Source organism: Mesoplodon mirus (assembly GCF_964341445.2).
Source record: "Mesoplodon mirus genome assembly, chromosome: 2".
Lineage (NCBI taxonomy): Eukaryota > Metazoa > Chordata > Mammalia > Artiodactyla > Ziphiidae > Mesoplodon > Mesoplodon mirus.
The window spans coordinates 196,314,635-196,341,045 of NC_138977.1; the positions used below are offsets into that span (position 1 = coordinate 196,314,635).

A 26,411-nucleotide genomic window follows, 5' to 3' on the forward strand; every position below is an offset into this window, starting at 1 on the left:
GGAATTGATAATGAGTTTTAAAAACTCTGTTAAATTATGCTGCTTTCAGAAGACATCTTACATATAAACATATAGAGAGGTTGAAAGCAAAAGGATGGAAGAGTTGTATCATGAAAAGATTAACCAAGAGAAAGCTGATGTATGTACATTAATATTAAAGTAGGCTTTAAGACAGAAAGCTTAAGAAAGAGTAACATTTCATAGTGATAAAAGGTTCAGTTCATCAGGAAAATAAACAATTCTAAATTTATTTCTATCTAATAACATAGTCTCAAAATATGTAAAAGCAAAAATTGTCAGAATTAAAAGGAGAAATAGACATCTTGACAATCATAATAGATTTCAACACTCCTCTCAGTAACTACTAGAGCCAATAGGTATAGTAAGGATTTAGTCCTTTAAAATAATTATTAGCAATTGACCTAATTGACACATGTAACACTGTATCTCTTAATTTCAGAATATACATTTTTAAAGAACTTCATCAAAATTGATTATGTTTTAGTCCATAGAGGAAATGTCAATACATTTCAAAGGATTGAAATAATATAGAACATATTCTCTGGCCACATTGGAATTATTCCTGAAACTGGTAATAAATAGATAAGTAGAAAATTCCTATATATTTGGAAATTAAGAAATAAAATTCTAAATAACCCATGGGTCAAAGAAGAAACTCATTTGAAACCAGAAAATATTTTGAATTGAATTATAATGAAAATGTGATATATGAAAAACTTGTAGGATATGATAAAAGCCAAGTTTAAGGGAAATTTGTAGGCTTAAATTTATAAATTAGGAAAGAAAGACAGAAATCAATGATACTAAGTATCCATTTCAAGAAGTTAGAGAAACAGTAGCAAATTAAACTCAATGAAAGTAGAAGTATTGATATGACACAAAAAGCATAGGCAACATAAACAAAAATAAGTGGAATTACATCTAACTCAAAAGCTTCTGCATAGCAAAGGAAACAGAGTGAAAAGACAACCTACGGCATGGAAGAAAAAAATTGCAAACTGTGTATCTGATTAGGGGTTAGTCTCCAAAATATGTAAGGAAATCATACAACTTACTAGCAAAAAACAAAGCAAAACTAATCACCTGATTAAAAAATGAGCTAGGGATTTGAAAAGACATTTCTCCAAAGGAGACATAAAAATGGCCAACAGATATATGAAAAGATGCTAACTTTATTAACCATTAGGGAAATGCAAATCAAAATCACAATGGGATGTCACCTTACACCTCTCAAGATGGCTATTATCAAAAAAAACAGGGCTTCCCTGGTGGCGCAGTGGTTGAGAGTCTGCCTGCCGATGCAGGGGACACGGGTTCGTGCCCCAGTCCGGGAAGATCCCACATGCCGCGGAGTGGCTGGGCCCGTGAGCCATGGCCGCTGGGCCTGTGTGTCCGGAGCCTGTGCTCCACAGCAGGAGAGGCCACAACAGTGAGAGGCCCACATACCGCAAAAAAAAAAAAAAAAAGATAGCAAGTGTTGGTAAGGATGTGGAGAAATTGGAACTCTTGTAAAATGTTGGCGGGAATATATAATGGTGTAGCTGCTATGGAAAACAGTATGGAGGTTCCTCAAAAAGTTAACAATGGGGACTTCCCTGGTGGCGCAGTGGTTAAGTATCTGTCTGCCAATGAAGGGGACATGGGTTTGAGCCCTGGTCCGGGAAGATCCCACATGCCACAAAGCAACTAAGCCCGTGTGCCACAACTACTAAGCCTGTGCTCTAGAGCTCACAAACCACAACTACTGAGCCTGCATGCCACAACTAGTGAAGCCCACGTGCCTAGAGCCTGTGCTCTGCAACAAGAGAGGCCACCACAATGAGAAGCCCGAGCACCACATCCAAGAGCACTGATCGCCACAACTAGAGAAAGTCTGTGCACAGCAGTGAAGACCCAACACAGCCCCAAAAAATTAAAAATAAATCAACTAATTAAAAAAAAAAGTTAACAATGGAGCTATCGTATGTTCTACTATGGGTATTTATCTAAAAATCCTGAAATCAGGGTCTTGACGAATATTAGCACTCCCATGCTCTTTGCAGCATTATTCACAATACCTAAGATGTGGAAACAGTGTAAACGTCCATTGATAAATGAATGGATTAAGAAAATGTGGTATGTACCTATAATGGAATACTATCCAGCCTTTAAAAAGGAAATTATCAGCTATCTAAGTTAGTCAAATTCATAGAATCAAAGAGTGGGATGGTGGTTGCCAGGGGGAAATGAGGAGTTACTAATCAACAGACATAAAGTTTCAGTATAGATGAACAAGCTCTAGGGAATCCCTTGGCAGTCCAGTGGTTAGTGATACCTACCAGGGTTCTTGGTCTTCCCTAATCAGTAGAAATTGACTAGAGGCCAGACAAGAAATTCAGCCAAGGCTTTACTGGGGCCCCTGCTGCAGCAGGGGGGAGCGAGAACAGACAACAGGTTCCTTTGCTTGCTTACTCCCTGAGGAGGGGTGAGCTTGTTCCTTATATGGGGTGAGGGTAGGGGTGTGTCCATGGGTCAGGCTGGAGGGATGGCTTAGGTGTTTTGCCCACCCTTTAGGTGGCCTAATGTGTAGAGGGCATGCTCAGTACCCTGCTTTTGCTCTGGGCTCTTAAAAAGTGGCAGTGGGGATTTTTGGTCCCTTTGTATCTTTTGTCCACAGTTTGCCCCAACTGTTCATGCATGCAGTTATTTTTAGTCCCTTATAGTTTCTTTGTATTTTGTTGCTGGAGGAGAGGTTCGTCCAGGTGCAAGTATTGCAGCACTGAAGCAAAGGGTCCCAGGTCCTAGGCCTGTCTCGGTTTGAACTCCGAGCTTTCACTGCTGTGGACCCGGTTCTGTCCCTGGTCGGAGAACTAAGATCACACAAGCCGCACAGTGCGGCCAAAAAAAAAAAAAGTGATGAACAAACTCTAGAGGTCTTCTATAAATATCAGTATTATACCTATCAACAATAATGTATTAAATTATTGATATACATATTAATAATGTAATATGTATGTACACTTTAAAATTTAAGAGGGTAGATCTCATGTTAAAGTTGCTTACCACAATAAAATAAAATTGAAAAAAAGAAACTGGAAGGAGATAATCAAGAGTAGAAACCAATATAATAGAAAACAAAATACAAAAGGGAGGATCAACAAAGACAAAAGTTGGTTCTTAGTCTTTTCAGATAAAATTGATAACCCCTGCAAGACTGTTGAAAAAAGGAGGGTGCAAATCATGAACAAAAATGGGACATCATTCCAGATCCTACACCTACAGACATTAAAAAGATGAGAAGGGCTTCCCTGGTGGCGCAGCGGTTGAGAGTCTGCCTGCCGATGCAGGGGACACGGGTTCGTGCTCCGGTCCGGGAAGATCCCACATGCCACGGAGCGGCTGGGCCCGTGAACCATGGCTACTGAGCCTGTGCGTCCGGAGCCTGTGCTCTGCAACGGGAGAGGCCACAACAGTGAGAGGCCCACGTACTGCAAATAAATAAATAATAAAAAGATGAGAAAATATGAATAACTTCTTGAACCAATTTTGATTACAATAATTTTTCAAATAAACTTAATTTTTCTTTTTCCCAAATAGGCACAGCAGCAGAAACTCTTCAGTGTTATTCTGCAGAAGCAAAATAATGTAAAATTTGGGAAGACTATGTATATAAATGATAGAATTCCAGAAGAAAGGAATGAAATTGTATTGAAACCTGTGTTTGAGGAAGAGGATGAGAATGAAGAGGAGGTGATGGGAATTTGTATCTTTCTCTTTCTTTCTTTGTATCTTTGTTTGTTTCTTCCTTCCTTTCTTTTCTTCCTTTTTTCTTTTCTTTCCTTTCTCCCTCCCTCATCTATTATTGGATGTTTTTTTTTCTCTTGAGTTGTAATGTTGTCTGTGTGACACTCACTCAGTCTTGCCATGTGGAAACTGAATTTACGTAGATCAGTTTGTAATGAGCTATTAGGGCAAAGGAGTCATCTGAAATGTTAGACTGAATAATTGACAGATAAACAAGATATATTGTAGATTATATTTGTAAGCTGCAGATAGTTGAACCTAGGTTTTCTGCCATAATTAGCAGTAAAAGTGTAAATTTAATGATATTTTTGTAGTGATCACTCATAATTTAATTACTTGTGGCAGACATTTAATTGCATGATGGCTTAACCTTGCCATTTAGACTAATTCTGGATAGCCTACCTTTTTATCCTTCGGCTGGTGCTGAGATACTACAAAATAATTTTAATATGATTAAAGTTAAGTTTTCAGTTTCTTAAAAAAGTTTTACTCAGTCTAGAAACCTTGAAATTGTCCTAAATATTTGCTTTCTTTTATCCTCTTCAGTCAAATTCATTCCTAGTCCTAGTGCTGCTTTTGTTCCCTCCTCGAAGTCTTCTGTTGAGCCTACTTTTTATCTTTTCTGTTGAATTCCTTTTGAATTTAGTTAATACCATAAGGAGTCTAGTATTCCCAATTGTTTATAAGTTTCACCTTGTCAGTGAGAGTTTAAATTCTTTTTCTAAGGACACTGTTGGGGTGTAGTAAGAACTTTTAATTGATTGATTAAAAAGGAACCATATAAATATGTGTCCATGGCTTCTCTGTGTCTGGGGGAACCAATGAGTGTTCAGTATGTACATTTGCATTATATACCTGAGGATGAGTGAGTCTGTATGTATTTGTGAGTGTGTGTGTGTATATATGTGTGTGTACGTATATGTATGTTAATATGTATGTATGTATATACATTTATGTTTGCATATATAGTAGATGTCTGATATACAGATAAATAAACAGCCTTGAATAGTTTAATGTCTTTCTAATGTGGAATTAATGTGAACTGATTAGTCCCTTGAAATGAAATAAATGTTTTTGAAATCTACTTTTTTGCTCTTTCTTAATCAATATTCAGAGAATCTCTGTAAGTCTTTTCTCCCTTGAGATTCAGAATGGTAAAAATGGACCATCTGGTCTTCGTGTCTCAGTTTTCCCTAGTCTGTTTTGTATATCTTTAATTGCTGGGAACATTGCCGTCAGGCCCAACACCGAAATCCATACTCTAATTATTACTACATTTTGTTTCTGTCATTTTCCGAAATAAGTAACTCTATAATAAAAATAATTTAAGTTCACTCAGAGGATTCATGAGAATAGAAATGTGTTCCTTTAAAAAGAGTTTATTTCTCAAGTTTAGGGAACTTTATATTACTGTTTCTTTAATTGTAAGGTGTACTTTAAAAAATATTATTAACATCTCAGAATCAGGAAACATCTTAAAATTGATGATACTACAGTTTCAAGTGGTAGTGGTTTTTTTTCTTTGTTAGTGTTCCATAAAATAATAATGATGATTTCTTCAATTTGATGAAATAATTTTAAGTCATGCATAAGAGAAGGAATTTCATCTATAGCTAAATCATACATTTGTGCATCATCTTTACCAGAAGCAATAATGATGTATCTAGTTATCCATAGCAATTTTCTGGTAATCTATCAAGCATGTTAAAGATATACAGTCTCTCCCCTTTATTACCTTATAATCTAAAATAGTCAACAATGATGATAAATATATGCAGAATGAATTACTAAACAAATGCCAAAACAAAATAAAAAAGGCATTGTGTTTATAGTGTGTGCTTTTTATAGTTGATAAATGTTATAACACAAAGTGCATGAATCTCCTTTTCTAATTTTATATTATTCAACAGTAGACTAGTAGTTTGACCTATAATTTTTAAAAAATGGTTTTATTTTTCAGGTCTTAACTGTTCAGGATCTTGTTGATTTTTCCCCTGTTTACCGATGTTTGCACATTTATTCTGTTCTGGTAAGTATCTTTTGTATATGTGCATGGGTATATATATACATATATATCTCTGTGTGTATATACATATGTGTGTATACACATTTGTGTGTGTATATTTGTATTATTAAAAAGACAGGTATGCATTTTAGGCCTGCTTTTTCTAAAGGCTGACCACCAGCTCATTGAGCTCTAAACCTTCATGCAATATTTACTTGTGAAATATCCACTGTGTGTAAGGCATTTACTTTTTTCTTTAACTTAATCATGGTGCACTTTCAAGTATACTTTTCATGTATGTTAAAAGAACCTTACATTTCTTCCTTCTTGCCTTTGTACTGTTGTATCACAGTTACTTTTAAATATGTTACTTCTACATTTGTTTACCCCACACTACATTGTTACTAGTTTTGGTTAAACAATTATCTTTTTTAAAAACATGATTGCACTATTCTGATATAATTCATATACCCAAAATGTTACCCTTTTAAAGTATACAGTTCAGTGGTTTTAGTATAATTCACAAGGATGTGCAGCCATTACAACTAATTCCAGAACATTTTATTACTACAAAAAGAAACCTCTTACCTGTTAGCAGTCACTCCTTATTCTCCCCTCCCCCCAGTCCCTGACAACCATTAATTTACTTTCTGTCTCTATGGATTTGCCTATTCTGGGTATTTCATATAAATGGAATCATACTATATGTGGCCTTTTGTGTCCAACTTCCTTCATGTAGGTAGAAGTTTAAGTTATTGATTGAGATCTGTCTTCTTTTTTATTTATTAAAAAATTTATTTTATTTTATTTTATTTTTGGCAGTGTTGGATCTTTGTTGCTGCGCACGGGTTTTCTCTAGTTGTGACAAGTGGGGGCTACTCTTTGTTGTGGTGTGTAGGCTTCTCATTGCGGTGGCTTCTCTTGTTGTGGAACACAGGCTCTAGGCGTGTGGGCTTTGGTATTTGTGGCACGCAGGCTCAGTAGTTGCAGCACACGGGCTTCGTTGCTCCGTGGCATGTGGGATCTTCCTGGACCAGGGCTCGAACCCGTGTCCCTTGCATTGGCAGGCAGATTCTTAATCACTGAGCCACCAGGGAAGCCCTGGCAGATATATTCTTAACCACTGTGCCACCAGACAAGTCCCTTTCTTCTTTTTTAATACAGACATTTAAAGCTATAAATTTCCTTCTAACTACTGCTTTAGCTGCATTCCATGAGTTTTGGTGTGTTGTGTTTTTGTTTCCATTTATCTCAAAGTATTTTCTAATTTCCTGTGATTTCTTCTTTAACCCATTAGTTATTTAGAAGTGTGTTTAATCTCCATGTTTGTGAATTTCTGTTCACAAACAAAAGTTCTTCTGTTATTGATTCCTAATTTAATCCCACTGTAGTCACAGATCATACTTTGTATGATTCCAGTCCTTTTAAATTTATTGAGGCTTGTTTTATGGCATAACATATTCTTTATCCTGGAGAATGTTTCATGTAAACTTGAGAATAATGTGTATCTGGCTGTTGTTGGGTGGTGTTTTCTATAACCATCAGTTAGGTTTAGTTGATTATAGTGTTCAAATCTTCTTTATCTTTGTTGATCTTTTGCTTGTTTCATCTGTTATTAAAAGTGGGATTATTGAAGCCTCCAGCTATAACTGTCGAATTGTCTATTCTTCCTTAGTTCTGCCAGTTTTTGCTTCGTATGTTTTTGAGGCTTTGTTGTTATGTGTGTATATGTTTATAATTGTTATGTCTCCATGGTAAGACCTTTTTTCATTATAAAATGTCCTTCTTTGTAATATTTTTTGTCTTAAATTCTATTTTGGCTGATTATAGTATAGGCACTCAGGCTCTTTTGGTTACTCTTGGCATGGTATATTTTTTTATTATGTTATTTTTGACCTTTTTGTGTCTTTGAATCTAAAATGTGTCTCTTGTAAGATAGCATATAGATGGATCTGTGTTTTTTTTTTCAGTTCAGTCTGCTGATCTCTTCCTCTTGATTGGATTGTTTAGTTCATTTATATTTATGTAATTACTGATAAGGTAGAATTTACATCTACTGGTTGTTTTAATATGTCTGATGTCTTTTTTTGTTCCTCTCTTTCTCTATTATTGCCTTCTTTTGCATTAAATAGATATTGTCTCATGTACCATTTTAATTCCCTTGTCATTTATTTATACGCACACACACACACACACACACACATTTATATATTTAGTATTTTCTTAGTGTTTGCCCTGGGAATTACAAATAACATCTTTATCTTAAAACAGTATAATTAGTTCTCATTAATCCCTCTCCTTTATGTTATTGTTCTCATACTAATTATATATTTACACATTAGCCATTGACACAGTTTTATAATTTTATAATTCTTTATGCAGTTGTTTTTTTAAATTAGAAGAAAAGAGTTACAAACAAAAATGCACATACACTGTCTTTATATTTTCCTCTGTATTTACTTTTACTGGTACTTTTAATTTCTTCATGTGAATTAGAGTTACTGTCTAGTGTCCTTGCATTTCTGACTGAAGTACTTCTGTTAGTGTTTCTTTTAGGGAAGGTTCTGGTAGTGTCAAATTCTCTCAATTTTGTTTATCTGGGAGTGTCTTAATTTCTCTTTTGCTTTTTTTTTTTTTTTTTTTTGGCCACACTGCGCAGCTTGTGGGATCTTAGTTCCTCAACCAGGGATTGAACCTGGGCCCTCAGCACTGAAAACACAGAGTCCTAACCACTAGACAACCAGGGAATTCCCTCTCCTTTGCTTTTTAAGAGTAGTTTTGTTGGATATAGAATTCTTGGTTTTTCTTTCAGCACTTTGAATATGTCATCCCACTGCCTTCTTAAGCCATTGACTTTGAAGGAGTTTTGAGGTTTGGATTATTTATGTAATTGAAAAAAGAATGGTGATCATGTTAATTAGAGCAAATAGAACTATCTTTATTTGTTAACATTTTTCTTTTAGCCCTCTATTAAAAGACAGGACTAGTTCTGCACTTCCTAGCTGAGATGCAAGTGATCTAACAACACAATATCAATGTAAACTTGCTGTTTTACAGAGAAGTAAGTGACGTTTCAAGTGTGTTGAACTTTACTGAATAGACCTTTACAAAGAATTTCTCTTTTTAAAGCTATAATAAATCATAGTGTAGTATCAAAACAATAATACTTTTAGTCTAGTCTCTGGTAAAATAGTTCTTTCAGTGTGTGTGAGTACAACCTACCTTAACTTCATAGATACTTTTCAGTGTGAGGTAGTAGTATATACACTTAACTGCATTCGTACCTGAGGCAAACAGAGGTGAGGTTCCATCACGATCACACTGCTATCTGTAGTAACATTGAAAACTAGGCTTCCTTTTGTCTAATCACATGAAGTTTTATTCTTTCACAACTCCTTTCGAATTGGATGTTCTCCTATAAGTTTTTGAGTTTGGTGTAGAAGAATGATTTTTTGCTTTGATAGTGCTCAATCTTTCTGTCTTATGTGGCACCGTGCTACAGTGAGTTCCAGTAGGCACTTCTGTTACTTTGTGTTATTCCTGTTCTATATGTGTAGGATCTGCAAGAGACCATGAGTGTTGTTTGTTGTTCTTACCCCAGTGCCTTCCGTTCTACCTGATATTTCATAAAGATTTGCTGCATTTAGTAATTGACTTGACTCTTCCACACAACACTCAGTTTTTAATACAGACACTTTATATATCTTTATCTGGGAGTTTATGTCAACAGGCACTAAGTCCTCTGGGAAAGACTGTACCTTTATACCTGTGTAACAGATGTGGCTGTTGGCAGGTCTCAGTTTCTTGCCGCATGGGCTGTCTGCAAGTCTGCCTGATAGTCTTCATGATGTGGCAACTGGCTTTCCCCAGAAGTGAGTGATCTGAGAGAAACCAAATAAAAACCATGATGCCTTTTATAACTTAATTCAGAAGTGACATACTTTTACTTCTGCTGCATCCTATTGGTCACATAGACCTACCTTGGTACAATGTGGGAGGAGACTACACAAGGGATCTTTGGGGGGTGTCTTGGAGGCTACCACACGTACTTTATAAAAGAAAAACATATCCTTCACTGATACCTGATGGTACCATTGTGCATTGTCTTGATGTGTAAAAACTTCCAAGGTGCCAAATAAAGGAGAAGTCTTCTTTAATCAAGGGACAGTATACACAAAGGGTTCCTTCCTTTCTCTTCCTGTGCAGATTAATAGTAAACCATGTTAGAAATAGTATATTTTGTCCTGTGGTCAGATTTGCTTAGTTCTTGTACAACATGTTCAGAAGTTGAGGCTTCCAACTGATTTTCTTAGTTTCCCTCACTGACAGCGATATTTTCTTTCTTCAGTCAAAAATGTATAAAGGCTAAGTGACAAGTTGGGGAACAGTCAAATTATTTGAACTTACCTTTAGTCTTCTTAATTGTCATGATACCAAACAAGGTTACTATCTATGAACCATAATGCCAAAACTTGTTCTTGGTATTCAATATGAAATACCATTCCGCATTTAAATTCAGTTGTTAAAAACTGAAAAATGACTCTTACGGGGTAAAGTTAGCCATTTAGCAGTGTGTTTGTGTATGTGTGTTTTTCATTACTCTTCTGATTTTATTTTAGGGTGATGAGGAAACATTTGAAAATTATTACCGAAAACAAAGAAAGAAACAGGCAAGACTGGTATTGCAACCCCAGTCAAATATGGTAAGTATGTGAAAATTTTGAATTGGTTATGTTGAAGTTTTTATCCTCTTTAATTTCTTCAAGGCATGCATTCAACTACAAATATTTATTGAATACCTACCATTTCCAATAATTGGTTTAGGTGTGGAGGTTACAGCAGTGAACAAAATGGCTAAGTCTCTTCTCTCATGAACTTACATTCTATTAGGGAAGATAGACTGTAAGTGAATAAATATGACAATGAATACATAACAAGATAAATAAGTAAATATATTAAATGTCAGGGAGTGATAATTAGTTTCTGACAATCTGGTAGACTGTGTATCTTTTTTTTTTTTTTTTTTTTTTTTGCAGTACACGGGCCTCTCACTGTTGTGGCCTCTCCTGTTGCGGAGCACAGGCTCCGGACGCGCAGGCTCAGCAGCCATGGCTCACAGGCCCAGCCGCTCCGCAGCATGTGGGATCTTCCTGGACTGGGGCACGAACCTGTGTCCCCTGCATCGGCAGGCAGGCTCTCAACCACTGCGCCACCAGGGAAGCCCTAGACTGTGTATCTTGATTAATTGTTCTACTGAAAAAACAACTAAAGATGCTGGATAAAACATTTTTTTAAATCTTAAATTCTTTTAAAATGTACTGAGGATCAGGTAGGAAAGTATAGTCCTGACAAAGACTAAATAAGTAATCTGAAAGGGCTATGTTTGTGGGATTTTTATTAGTCATTCTCAAGAATATATGTATTTTTTTGGTTATAAAATTGTGATGTATTCACTGTAGAAAAATAAGGAAAAATTGAAATAAAATAATCTATAATGTAAAAAAAAAAACTAAGTCAATATGGAACTGTTCTATATGTTGGCTATGGTGATAGGTATGTGACTAGATGTATTTGTGAAAACACATAGAAACAGCACATGAAAAAGAGTTTTGTTCATGTAACTTATACCTCAATACACCTAAATATAAGAAAAACAAAACAGGAAAACCTAAATGAGGAAAGAAATTCAGACAGGCATAATGAAGAACTGAATGTAGCTTTTATCCTAGGGGCATGTGCTGAATGGGAAAGCATAAGTTTTGAGGACATAAGGGTACAGGGGGCTAAGTGTAGAGTCACCCAAAGTGGGTGATAAGAGACTGTCTCCTTTGTAAAGCTGAGACTCCAAAGAATTATAGCCCATTATTAGTATGACCTAGAGATAAAACCATCTAGCAAAACCTCTCTGGTCCTTTTGCCAAATACACTAAAGAAAATTGCCTATCCCAAATCCTGGTGCTGAGTAAAGAAAGAAAAAAAAATCTCTGAGAATTCACAACAAGCAGTTCTTCAAATGTGTTTGCAATCCAAATTCATTCTACTTGGATAATCAAAAAAATCTCAAGCTGAAAATTTAAAGTGGTTCCATTTTGATATTGTCTCCAGGTGCCTAGTAGAAGCAAATGCAGTTCTTCCCCAAACCTTCATACCAAATTAAAGGATATCCATAGTTGAGGTTTCAAGGAAAGTTAGCAACTCATACTCAGAATTAGTTATCAAACAAGTGAGAATCATTAGAAATATTGACAACAGAAATAAATTGTAAAAGACTTTCAATATTTGAGTTATTAGGCATAGAATATAAAATAACACTATTATATTTAAAGAAATAAAAGGCAAGCTTGCTGATATCATTAGGCAACAAGAAACTCTAAAGGAATTACCAAAAAAATGTGGAAAAAAATCAAGTAGAATACCTAGTAATTAAAGGTATATTAGCCAGGGCTTCCCTGGTGGCGCAGTGGTTGAGAGTCTGCCTGCCAATGCCGGGGACATGGGTTCGTGCCCCGGTCTGGGAAGATCCCACATGCCATGCAGCGGCTGGGCCTGTGAGCCATGGCCACTGAGCCTGCGCATCTGGAGCCTGTGCTCCACAACGGGAGAGGCCACAGCAGTGAGAGGCCCGCGTACTGCAAAAAAAAAAAAAAAAAAAAGATATATTAGCCAACATGAAAAATTTCGTGAACACATTGATGAATTCTCTTAGTTGATCTGAAGAAATTTCTAGACTACATCATAGAGAGACAAAAGAATAAAAATATAGGGGCTTCCCTGGTGGCGCAGTGGTTGAGAGTCCGCCTGCTGATGCAGGGGACATGGGTTTGTGCCCCGGTCCGGGAAGATCCCACATGCTGCGGAGCGGCTGGACCTGTGAGCCATGGCCGCTGAGCCTGCGCGTCCGGAGGCTGTGCTCCGCAACGGGAAAGGCCACAACAGTGAGAGGCCCGCGTACCAAGAAAAACCAAAAAACAAAAAACAAAAAAAAAAGAATAAAAATATAGAAGAAAGATAGAGGAGATACAGAGAGGTGTAACATATTTAGTTGCAGTTTTAGAAAGAGAGGATAGAACAAGAGGAACAGAGGAATATTTGAGGTAATACCTGAGAACTTACTAAGACAGATGAGAAACAGAAACCTACAGAGTCAAGTCCAAGGAATCCAAGTAGGTTAAATAAAAAGAAGTACACTTTTAGAGAACTTAAAATGAAAATGTAGAACACCAAAGGTAAAGAGAAAATAGAAGACCTGAAAAACATTATGAGCTAAGTGAACTAATTGACATTTATTGAATAATTCACCCAAAACAGCAGAATACACGTGCTTTTCCAAGTGTACCTGGAAGTTTTACCAAGATAGATATTCTGGGTAATAAAATAAATGTCAGTAAATATTAAAAAACTTGAAATTGTACAAAGTGTGTCTTTTTACTACAAGAGAATGAAATTATCCATTTGCAAAAAAATGAATGTTGATGCTTACCTCATTCAACATTTCAAGAAATGGATCATGGACCCAAATATAAGAGCTAAAATTGTAAAACTTTTGGAAAAAACAAAGGTTAAAATCTTTGTGACTTTGGGTTAGGCAGTATTTTCTTAGGTGAGATACATAAAGCATGAACCATAAAGAAAGAAATTGATAGATTGAACATCAAAATGGAAAACTTCTACTCTTCAAAAGGCAGTGTCACGAAAATGAAAAGACAAGACATAGATGGAGAGAACATTTGCAAAACTCATGTCTAATAAAAGGCTTGTATCCAGAATATATAAAGAACTTGTATAACTAACTAAAGACAGACTAAAAAGATTCAAATAGACATTTTACCAAAGATACACAGATGGCAAATAAGCACATGAAAAGATGTTAAATATCATTTTTCATCAGGGAAATGCAAATTAAAACCACAATGAGATACCTCTACGTACCTACTAGAATGGCTAAAATTAAAAAGATTGATAATAGCAAGTGCTGGTGAGGATTTGGAGCAGCTAGAACTCTCATAAACTTCTGATAGGTATAAATATTGTACTGCCACTTTGGAAAATAGTTTGACAGTTTGTTATAATGTTAAGCATACACTTGCCATATGACCCAGCAATTCCACTCCTAGGTTTTTACCCGTGAGAGATGAAAATTTATCCACATAGTGGCTCATATGTGAATGTTTATAGTAGCTTTATTCATAAATGCCAGAAACTGGAAACATCTCAAATGTCTGTGAGCTAGTGAATAGATAAACAAATTGTCGTACCTCGGGCTTCCCTGGTGGTGCAGTGGTTGAGAGTCCACCTGCCGATGCAGGGGACACGGGTTCGTGCCCCAGTCCAGGAACATCCCACATGCTGTGGAGCGGCTAGGCCCGTGAGCCATGGCCACTGAGCCTGCACATCCAGAGCCTGTGCTCCGCAACGGGAGAGGCCACAGCAGTGAGAGGCCCGCGTACTGAAAAAAAAAAAAAAAAAAAAAAATTGTTGTACCCCGTCATAATGGAATAGTACTCAGCAGTAGAAGAGGAACTGATACATTCAGTGACATGGATAAATCTTAACAGCATTATTCTAGGTGAAAAAATTCAGATACAACAAAGTTATGTATAATACGATTTGTGTTATATGACATTTTTGAAAAGGCAAAACTATGGGATAGAATGGGATCCGTGACAACGGGCCAGGGTTGGGCAGAGTGATCCACTGTAGAGGGGCATAAAGGGAACTTTTTTTGAGATGGAAATATTCTATATCTTGATTTTGGTTGTGGTGACACAAATGTCTATGTTCATCAAAACTCATCGGACTCTGTATGTAGAAAGGGTTTTAATTTTGCTTTATGTAAATTATACCTCAGTAAATTTGACTTTAAAAACAAAGATAAAAGAGAAGACCTCAAAAATACCCAGAGAGAAGAGATTATTTTCAAATAAACAAGACAGTGGAATATTTTCAGTGCTGAAGGGAAATAACTGTCTACCTGGGATTCTATATTCAGCAGAACAAGGGCAAAGATAGACATTTTCAGGCAAAGAAGAGGAGAGTTTGTTACCAAGACACCCTTACTAAAGAAAGGATATACTGCAGTCAAAAGGAAAGTGATGCCAAATGGAAGATATGAGATGTTAGAAGGAATGAATAGCAAGGAAAGTGTAAATATGTGGACAAATCTGTGTTGACTATAGAAAATAATATTAATAAAATATTATGGACATTAAAACAAGATAGAGTTGAAATGCACAGTAACAAAAACATAAACATTAGTGTGAGATGGAAGTTAATGAAGTGAAACTGTTCTACAGTTTTGGAATTGTCCAGAAAAGAGTAAAATTATTGATTAATTTTGGAGTTTGATTACTTAAGTATGCATAATGTAATTTCTGTAACCACTAAAAGAATAGAAACAGTATATACTTAAATATAATTTTTATTTTTTCTCTACGTCTGTGTCTCAATTTCTGCCCTGCAAACCCGTTCATCTGTACCGTTTTTCTAGGTTCCACATATATGTGTTAAAATATGATATTTGTTTTTCTGACTTACTTCACTCTGTATGACAGTCTCTAGATCCATCCATGTCTCTACGAATGACCCAATTTCATTCCCTTTAATGGCTGAGTAATATTCCCTTGTACACATGTACCACATCTTCTTTATCCATTTGTCTGTCGATGGGCATTTAGGTTGCTTCCATGACCTGGCTATTGTAAATAGTGCTGCAATGAACACTGGGGTGCATGTGTCTTTTTGAATTATGGTTTTCTCTGGGTATATGCCCAGGAGTGGGATTGCTGGGTCATATGGTAATTCTATTTTTAGTTATTTAAGGAACTTCCATACTGTTCTCCATAGTGGCTGTATGAATTTACATTCCCACCAACAGTGCAAGAGGGTTCCCTTTTCTCCACACTCTCTCCAGCATTTGTTGTTTGTAGATTTTCTGATGATGCCCATTCTAACTGGTGTGAGGTGATACCTCATTGTAGTTTTGATTTGCATTTCTCTAATAATTAGTGATGTGGAGCAGCTTTTCATGTGCTTCTTGGCCATCTGTATGTCTTCTTTGGAGAAATGTCTATTTAGGTCTTCTGCCCATTTTTGGATTGGGTTGTTTGTTTTTTTAATATTGAGCTGCATGAGCTGCTTATTTATTTTGGAGATTAATCCTTTGTCCGTTGATTCGTTTGCAAATATTCTCTCCCATTCTGAGGGTTGTCTTTTCATCTTGCTTATGGTTTCCTTTGCTTTGCAAAAGCTTTTAAGTTTCATTAGGTCCCATTTGTTTATTTTTGTTCTTATTTCCATTACTCTAGGAGGTGGATCAAAAGAGATCTTGCTGTGATTTATGTCAAAGATTGTTCTTCCTATGTTTTCCTCTAAGAGTTTTACAGTGTCTGGACTTAAATTTAGGTCTCTAATCTATTTTGAGTTTATTTTTCTGTATGGTGTTAGGAAGTGTTCTAATTTCATTCTTTTACATGTAGCTGTCCAGTTTTCTCAGCACCACTTATTGAAGAGACTGTCTTTTCTCCATTGTATATCCTTGCCTCCTTTGTCATAGATTAGTTGACCATAGGTGCATGGGTTTATCTCTGGGCTTTTTATCTTGTTCCATTGATCTATATTTCTGTTTTTGTGCCAGTACCATATTGTCTTGATTATTGTAGCTTTGTAGTATAGTCTGAAGTCAGGGAGTCTGATTCCTCCAGCTCCGTTTTTTTCCCTCAACACTGCTTTGGCTGTTTGGGGTCTTTTGTGTCTCCATACAAATTTTAAGATTTTTTTGTTCTAGTTCTGTAAAAACTGCCATTGGTAATTTGATAGGGATTGCATTGAATTTGTAGATTGCTTTGGGTAGTAGAGTCATTTTCACAATATTGATTCTTCCAATCCAAGAACATGGTATATCTCTTCATCTGTTGGTATCATCTTTAATTTCTTTCATCAGTGTCTTATAGTTTTCTGCATACAGGTCTTTTGTCTCCCCAGGTAGTTATATTCCTAGGTATTTTATTCTTTTTGTTGCAATGGTAAATGGGAGTGTTATCTTAATTTCTCTTTCAGATTTTTCTTCATTAGTGTATAGGAATGCAAGAGATTTCTGTGCATTGATTTTGTATCCTCCAACTTTACCAAATTCATTGATTAGCTCTAGTAGTTTTCTGGGGGCATCTTTAGGATTCTCTATGTATAGTATCATGTCATCTGCAAACAGTGACAGTTTTACTTCTTCTTTTCCAATTTGTATTCCTCTTATTTCTTTTTCTTCTCTGATTGCCGTGGCTAGGACTTCCAAAACTATGTTGAATAATAGTGGTGAGAATGGACATCCTTGTCTTGTTCCTTAGAGGAAATGTTTTCAGCTTTTCACCATTGAGAGTGATGTTTGCTGTGGGTTTGTCGTATATGGCCTTTATTATGTTGAGGTAGGTTCCCTCTATGCCCACTTTCTGGAGAGTTTTTATTATAAATAGGTGTTAAAGTTTGTCAAAAGCTTTTTCTGCATATATTGAGATGACCATATGGTTTTTATTCTTCAATTTGTTAATATGGTGTATCACATTGATTGATTTGCATATATTGAAGAACCCTTGCATCCCTGGGATAAATCCCACTTGGTCATGGTATATGATCCTTTTAATGTGTTGTTGGATTCTGTTTGCTAGTATTTTGTTGAGGATTTTTGCATCTATATTCATCAGTGATATTGGTCTTTAATTTTATTTTTTTGTAGTATCTTTGTCTGGTTTTGGTATCAGGGTGATGGTGGCCTCATAGAATGAATTTGGGAGTGTTCCTTCCTCTGCAATTTTTGGAAGAGTTTGAGAAGGATGGGTGTTAGCTCTTCTCTAAATGTTTGATAGAATTCACCTGTGAAGCCATCTGGTCCTGGACTTCTGTTTGTTGGAAGATTTTTAATCACAGTTTCAATTTCATTACATGTGATTGGTCTGTTCATATTTTCTATTTCTTCCTGGTTTAGTCATGGAAGGTTATACCTTTCTAAGAATTTGTCCATTTCTTCCAGGTTGTCCATTTTATTGGCGTGGAGTTGCCTGTAGTAGTCTCTTAGGATGCTTTGTATTTCTGCGGTGTCTGTTGTAACTTCTCCTTTTTCATGTCTAATTTTATTGATTTGAGTCCTCTCCCTCTTTTTCTTGATGAGTCTGGCTGATGGTTTATCAATTTTGTTTATCTTCTCAAAGAACCAGCTTTTGGTTTTATTGATCTTTGCTATTGTTTTCTTTGTTTCTATTGCATTTATTTCTGCTCTGATCTTTATGATTTCTTTCCTTCTGCTAACTTTGGGTTTTGTTTGTTCTTCTTTCTCTAGTTCCTTTAGGTGTAAGGTTAGATTGTTTATTTGAGATTTTTCTTGTTTCTTGAGGTAGGCTTGTATAGCCATAAACTTCCCTCTTAGAACTGCTTTTGCTGCATCCCATAGGTTTTGGATCATCGTGTTTTCATTGTCATTTGTCTTTAGGTATTTTTTGATTTCCTCTTTGATTTCTTCAGTGATCTCTTGGTTATTTAGTAACATATTGTTTAGCCTCCATGTTTTTGTGTTTTTTACGTTTTTTTTCCCGTAATTGATATCTAAGCTCATAGCGTTGTGGTCAGAAAAGATGCTTGATATGATTTCAATTTTCTTAAATTTACTGAGGCTTGATTTGTGACCCAAGATGTGATCTATCCTGGAGAATGTTCTGTGCATACTTGAGAAGAAGGTGTAATCTGCTGGTTTTGGATGGAATTTCCTATAAATATCAATTAAATCTATCTGATCTGTTGTGTCATTTAAAGCTTCTGTTTCCTTATTTATTTTCATTTTGGATGATCTGTCCATTGGTGTAAGTGAGGTGTTAAAGTCCCCCACTATTATTGTGTTACTGTCAATTTCCTCTTTTATAGCTGTTAGCAGTTGCCTTATTTATTGAGGTGCTCCTATGTTGGGTGCATATATATTTATAATTGTTATATCTTCTTCTTGGATTGATCCCTTGATCATTAAGTAGCGTCCTTCCTTGTCTCTTGTAACATTCTTTATTTTAAAGTCTATTTTGTCTGATATGAGTATTACTACTCCAGCTTTCTTTTGATTTCCATTTGCATGGAATATCTTTTTCCATCCCCTCACTTTCAGTCTGTATGTGTCCCTAGGTCTGAAGTAGGTCTCTTGTAGATAGCATATATATGGGTCTTGTTTTTGTATCCATTCAGTGAGCCTTTTTCTTTTGGTTGGAGCATTTAATCCATTCACATTTAAGGTAATTATCGATATGTATGTTCCTATTGCCATTTTCTTAATTGTTTTGGGTTTGTTTTCGTAGGTCATTTTCTTCTCTTATGTTTCCCACTTAGAGAAGTTCCTTTAGCATTTATTGTAGAGCTGGTTTGGTGGTGCTGAATTCTCTTAGCTTTAGCTTGTCTGTAAAGCTTTTGATTTCTCCATCGAATCTGAATGAGATCCTTGCCGGGTAGAGTAATCTTGGTTGTAGGCTCTTCCCTTTCATCACTTTAACTATATCGTGCCAGTCCCTTCTGGCTTGTAGAGTTTCTGCTGAGAAATCAGCTGTTAACCTTATGGGAGTTCCCTTGTATGTTATTTGTTGTTTTTCCCTTGCTGCTTTCAATAATTTTTCTTTGTCTTTAATTTTTGCCAGTTTGATTATTAAGTGTCTCGGCATGTTTCTCCTTGGGTTTATCCTGTATGGGACTGTCTGCGCTTCCTGGACTTGGGTGGCTATTTCCTTTCCCATGTTAGGGAAGTTTTCGACTATAATCTCTTCAAATAGTTTCTCGGGTCCTCTCTCTCTCTCTTCTCCTTCTGGGACCCCTATAATGTGGATGTAGTTGTGTTTAATGTTGTCCCAGAGGTCTCTTAGGCTGTCTTCATTTCTTTTCATTCTTTTTTCTTTATTCTGTTCTGCGGCAGCAAATTCCACCATTCTGTCTTCCAGGTCACTTATCCGTTCTTCTGCCTCAGTTATTCTGCTATTGATTCCTTCTAGTGTATTTTTCATTTCAGTTACTGTATTGTTCATCTCTGTTTGTTTGTTCTTTAATTCTTCTGGGTCTTTGTTAAACATTTCTTGCATCTTCTCGATCTTTGCCTCCATTCTTTTTCCGAGGTCCTGGATCATCTTCACTATCATTATTCTGAATTCTTTTTCTGGAAGGTTGCCTGTCTCCACTTCATTTAGTTGTTTTTTGGGGGTTTTATCTTGTTCCTTCGTCTGGTACATTAGCCCTCTGCCTTTTCATCTTGTCTGTCTTTCTGTGAATGTGGTTTTTGTTCCACAGGCTGCAGGATTGTAGTTCTTCTTGCTTCTGCTGTCTTCTTGCTTCTGTCATTCTTCTTGCTTCTGTTCTTCTTGCTTCTCTACTTAAATATAATTTTAAAAAGCTAGAATGATAAAAGAAATTTATGTCTTAGAGGTGATAAAAATGGTAATTTAAATCTATAAGTACTTGATAACATTGACTCAAAATATTTAAAGCAAAATTGCCACAACTTAAAGGATAAATAAAAACATCCATAAGCATAGTGGATGCTTCAGTATCTTATCAGCCAGTAGACAGAATATTAATAAGAATACAGAACATGCTTAATAGGCTTATCTAATAAACTGTATAGAATTCTGTTTGGGAATTCCCTGAGGGTCCAGTGGTTATCACTTAGCACTTTCACTGCGATGGGCCTGGGTTCAGTCCCTGGTCGGGGAACTAAGATCCCAAAAGCCAACAGTGCAGCCAAAAAAAAAACAAAACAAAACGAATTCTGTTTCAGCACCTGTAGAAACATTTTTTTAAGTACACATGGAGCATAAAATGTGACTACATACTGTGTTATAAAGCAAGTATCAAGAAATATCAAACATTTGTGTCATAGAGACTATATTCTCTGATCATAGTATTTTTAATTCAAAAAGTAATAACAGTCCCCTCCCTGAAAAAATCCAGATGTTTGAAATTTTTGATCACTTTTATGAAATATATAAAATATAATACTTGAACTTAATTGTTATATTTCATGTAATAAACTTTTATGAAATTCAAATGATCAAATATTTTCCTGTATACCTTTTGTTAAAATTATAAACAATAGGAAATCATAGACCATTTTAAAGGAATTTGACTTGTATTATGAATCAGATGAAAAGTCATTGGAGGATTTTTAGCAAATGATATAATTATTTGATTACTGTTTGAAAACTGTCATTCTGGCAGCTATCTGGAGAATAGACTGTAGGGATCAAGCCTGAAAGCTTGGAAGACTAGGTAGGAGAATGATGTAATTGTCCAAGTGAGAGATGATGGTAGCTTGAACTAGCCTGCTGAGAAGGAGGTTCTGAAATCATATTAACTTTTTAATTTGCTTATTGTTTATTTCCTTTCGAATGCAAGTTCCATGAGGGGTAAGGACTTTTTGTTATTTACCAGTGTATCCCTGGTGCCTTAAAAATGTATGCAGCATGTAGTAGACTCTCAATAAATATTTGTTAATAAATGTTGCACTGATTTGGAACTAACTTTTATGTTACTGATATTTATTGTTTTAAATTGATTTTTATTTTTCATTTAAAGCATGAAACAGTTGATGGCTATAGAAGATATTTCACTCAAATTGTAGGGTATGTATCTAATATGGCAATAAGTATTATTTTGATATTGTGTTATGTGTCAGAACTAATGATCTCCTATTTAGGTTTTAATTTTTTTTTAACTCATGTTATTTTGGTAATTACTGTTCTTAGGTTCTTTGTGGTGGAAGATCACATTTTACATGTGACCCAAGGATTAGTAACCAGGGCATACACTGATGAACTTTGGAACATGGCCCTCTCAAAGATAATTGCTGTCCTTAGAGCTCATTCAGTAAGTCAGACAATTTATGTTACTAAATTTTTAATTCAGTTACTTCAAGAACTTCTGAAATGCATAATGTCAGAAGAACACTATACCTCCATTAGTTCTGCTTTTTTTTTTTTGGTAATTGCTCAGATTTGGAAGTAGTAATGACAGGCCTTTGTTTGTCTGGTAATATTGCAACTGAGTGGGGCTTCTGAAGACACTTTTAGTCCAGCATTATAGAAGATGAAGCATTAAGCTGGTCTCATTAGTCTCAACTGACCTCTTCATTAGATCACTGAAAAGCACCATGAAGAAAGGGTTTTTAATTATCAGTCCAGATTCTTTGTTTCCAAAGTAAACTCCACCATTAAAACTCAGTAGAACTTGTTCTTCGATGTTTATAATTTGTTTGCAGTAATACAGTTATAAATTTCTTAAAAATATGCAGTTCTCAGAATTTGAACTCATTTAGAATAATGACCCTTTAAGTAGTGAGAATTATTTTTATGAATGAAGGTAAAATGATAAAATATTTTTATAATATGCCTTTTGTGGAAATAAAAATATGTGTTATAAAGACTATTGAAATTAATAATTTCTTAGTGTGGACTTTTTTTTAAGACAATTTTGGGAGTTTACCTTCAGTGAAATTTCCCCAAACTTAAAATTTTATAATCTATTATTTAAAATTTTATTATTGAGAATAGAGATTGAAAGTATTTTGCAGGAAGATTATTAGTTTAAGTGATATTTAGATTATAAATACATTATATATTTTTATTTATCAGGGACATAGATTCTGGATACAGTATTTGTCCAATGAACTACAACTTTTTCTAACATATTATAATAAAGAACAATACATTTTATCATGGTTTATATTCAGGCCAGCTATGAATATGTAATATGATAGTGTGCTTCCTATTAATTCCATGGCATCACGTATGAAATCATAATATATTAAATGCAACATATCATATTTAAAATCTTATTACATGCTATTAAGGGGACAAGAATGAATTTCACTATCCCTTTGAAATTAATTATTTTTCTTTGGTGCATTACTAAGAAAATACTTAAATTGTCATTTCTTATATTAGAGAAATATATTGATTGTATCTCTTTTATAATAGAATAAATAATTGAAAAGTAGAAATATATGGTCTATATATAAACCATTTTTTCAATTTGAAATAACTAGTTCCTTAAAATCTAAAGACTTTTAGAAATATAAGCATCATTGCTTTGACCATAGTTTAGGGTGTACAAATTTCAGAAAAATTTCTTTTCATATAATACAGATACTTTAGTTATGTCATGTTATGATCTTTCCCTAAGAATTTTTTCATGAATAGAGGAAGCCAGCTGTGGATCTAATAACCAAGACTTCAAATTTATTGTAAATCAGGCAAATTAAGGGAGAAATTTTAAAGTTTTATTTCTTAGTTTTTAACCAAATGACTCTGGTGTGTGTTTGTTTGTTTGTGTTTCCACCCCGACTTACCCTTCATTCTCGCAGTCTTATTGCACTGATCCTGATCTTGTTCTGGAACTGAAGAATCTCATTGTAATATTTGCAGATACTCTGCAGGTGGGTGATAATCTAATATTCAATTAATGGCTATTTGAGCACTTAAAACTATTCAAAACATAGTCCACACTCATTTATTTTATTGTGGCTTAATGGTGGTAAATTAGTAGTAATCAAATGTTTACTTATGTGTTGATATTCTCCTATTACTCAGGACTTTTCATACCACCTCCTTCCTGATTATGAAGCTTGGACAGAGCTCAGGGAATATTACCATCTTTTAAAATATTGGTCATTCTGTTAGAGTAGATGCAATATTTTTGCAGTTAAAAAAAAAATACACGGTGTAGTGGAAAGAACCCTGAACTAGAAATTAGAAGATTAAAGTTCTGCCTGAGGATAATGAACATGAGCTGTGGAATCACAAAGACCTGGAGTTTATATTCAACCTTTGCTATTGACTAATTGTATGTCTACAACTTTTCTAAACTTTAGATCCTCATTTGTGAAAATGAGTTTGTTAATTACTAGTTTTCAGAATTGTTTTGAGTTTTAAATGTGATACTGTATATGAAAACACATACTAGTTTGAAAGCTGTGTGTACTTATTTTCTTCCTAATTTCAGGTGTACTGTGACTGTAAGCAAATCACTTTACTTCTTTGCGTTTTGGGTTTTGTTTTTCTTTTTAAAATAAGGTTAAAACTGAATTATCTTAAAACTCAATGTCTTTGTGGTGGTTTTCAGTATCAAAGTTTTAAACTTGTCCCTCTTCCTTGATCACAGATAATAAAGAATTGATTGCATTTGTTTTTCATGCTTAAATTTATGGGATTTTTATGGTTGGAATAACTTTTTTGTGAAATATAGACCAGCATTTTCCAAAGTGTGATAATAGATGTTACTTAAAAAGTTCTGTGGTCAAAAATGTTTAGAAAATGCTGAGTGAAGTAAAACAGATTTTTCCACTAAAAGCCTATCTCAGAGCAAATTTACACCATACGTTTCCAAAAGGAAGGTGATTATGCAGCATTTTCCCAACATATTTGACACGTAAATCTTTTTTCCCCTTAGAGAATCTTTTAGATCTAGAGCTTCATAAAAAATGCTTTGGGAAATGCTAAATTGTTGGCTTTATCACAGGAGTCTTTCCATCCTAGAATAATAGTTGTCTATTTTATTCTTAAACCTAAGGAGAAGATACCACAAGCTCCTTAGTAAATTATTTTATTGCCTTACATCTTTATTAGTTTGTATGGCTTATACTATAATACCAAAATAATTTGGGGTTTTTTTGCTTTCATAAATTTTGTGACTAATGTACCTGTAATACTGATTTCTCTGTAAGAAAACTTAGGAAGTTTTATTAAAGACTTCCTTAATATCTGGGGCCTATGTCTAAGTAACTTGAGGGAGGTTTGCTATCCTTAATGACTTAAAGCATTGCTACTCAAAATATGGTCCAGGGATCACAGGTCTACAAATCGTTTGTTATGGATCCATAATGAAAAGAAACTTTTATCAGAATGTAAATCAACTATGTCACTAAGTACAAAATTTAGCTCAGTTGGCTTTTTTTTTTTTTTTTTTTTTGGTAACAAGACTTCCTTGATATCAGTATCAGCACTGATACATATTCTGGTGCAACCTCCTTACCTCTTTTTTAAAAACCATACAAGCTGTTCTTGAGTTGGCACTTTGAGTACAACTGTAGATTCAGTTGTAGATTGAGTATTTGATGTGTTTCCAAGGAACTCTGCAGAGAATCAAGGAGTAATAGACAACATTCAAATAATAGAAGCATTAGAAAAGCAACAGTGATGGGTGCATAAACCCTTGTAAATATACCTTTCTCATCCTACTGCTTTGAAATAAAGTTAAGGAAAACAAACCAGTTCTTCTTACTTATTCAGAAATTCTGCAGTATTTTCATTTCACTGAATACTGACAGGCTGATTATTAGGTAAATCTCATACTGAATTAATAAATACTGGCTTTTCAAGTTATACTTAATAATTGAAGAATTGAGGAAAGTCTTTTCTTTTTTAAAAAAATATTTATTTATTTATTTATTTATTTGGTTGTGTCTGGCCTTAGTTGCGGCACACGGGATCTTTGTTGCAGCATGCAGGATCTTTCGTTGCAGTGTGCAGGCTTCTGTCTAGTTGTGACACGCAGGCTCAGTAGTTGCAGCACGAGGGCTCTCTAGCTGTGGCATGGGGGCTCTCTAGTTGTGGTGTACGGGCTCCAGAACATGTGGGCTCAGTAGTTGCAGCACGTGGGCTCTCTAGTCGTGGCATGCGGGCTCAGTAGTTGTTGCATGTGGGCTCTGTAGTTGTGGCACGCAGGCTCCAGATCGTGCAGGCTTGCTTAGTTGCCCTGTGGCATGTGGGATCTTAGTTCCCCGATCAGGGATCGAACCCGCATCCCCTGCATTGGAAGGTGGATTCTTACCACTGGACCACCAGGGGAATCCTGAGTAGGGTCTTTTCTAATTAACCTTTAACTAATTAAAGAATATTGCACAATATTTAGCTTTTAAAATTGGCACTTTGCCAACTTAAGGAATTTTTTTCTTTTAAAAATGTAATTATTTCATCATTTAAAACAAAGCTGACTAAACAATAAATTAAAAATAAAAAACAGCATGTTCATAGTTCTGCTTACTGCCTATTAAGCAAATAAAAAGCAAGCATTTATTGATTCATTCATTAACATTTTTTGAGCACCCCCTGTGTGCTAGCAGCTAGATGATATATACAGTGATAGATATAAAAATCAGTAGAACGGTAGGGACATAAAGATTCTTGGCTTCAAGAAACTCACACTTTAGTTGTAAACAAATAAGATGTATAATAAGACATACTAATTTAGTAATATATTAAATAGCTTTGGGCTCATAGAAGATAGAATGATAACTTTGATTCCAGGATTTGGGAAAGGCTACACAGAAAGTTGAAATGTGAGCTGGATTTTGAAGGAAATGTGAGTTTAGCAAGTAGATATGAAGGAAGAGGCATTAATGGCAGACAAAATAGCATGTGTCAGTTACAGGTAGAGGTATGGTATGGTGAGCATGAGACTGGCTGAGCAGCTTAATGGTGTTAAAAACTGTAGTGTGGGCTTCCCTGGTGGCGCAGTGGTTGAGAGTCCGCCTGCTGATGCAGGGGACACGGGTTCGTGCCTCGGTCCGGGAGGATCCCACATGCCGTGGAGCGGCTGGGCC

General features: G+C 35.3%; 1 protein-coding gene across 4 annotated transcripts in view; it reads left to right on the forward strand.

Moving 5' to 3' along the window:
- Positions 1 to 26,411, forward strand: part of EXOC6 (exocyst complex component 6) — a gene marked incomplete at its 5' end in the record, with an annotated part of 206,041 nt that overhangs the window by 63,830 nt on the left and 115,800 nt on the right. For 3 of the 4 annotated variants that reach the window (XM_082630075.1, XM_082630072.1, XM_082630073.1), the window contains 6 exons: positions 3,598 to 3,750; positions 5,765 to 5,833; positions 10,429 to 10,512; positions 21,389 to 21,435; positions 21,559 to 21,679; positions 23,175 to 23,246. In XM_082630075.1, the coding sequence (XP_082486201.1) occupies positions 3,598 to 3,750; positions 5,765 to 5,833; positions 10,429 to 10,512; positions 21,389 to 21,435; positions 21,559 to 21,679; positions 23,175 to 23,246 (546 nt within the window). The remainder of the gene's footprint in view (positions 1 to 3,597; positions 3,751 to 5,764; positions 5,834 to 10,428; positions 10,513 to 21,388; positions 21,436 to 21,558; positions 21,680 to 23,174; positions 23,247 to 26,411) is intronic. The other variant, XM_082630074.1, reaches the window with a different exon arrangement.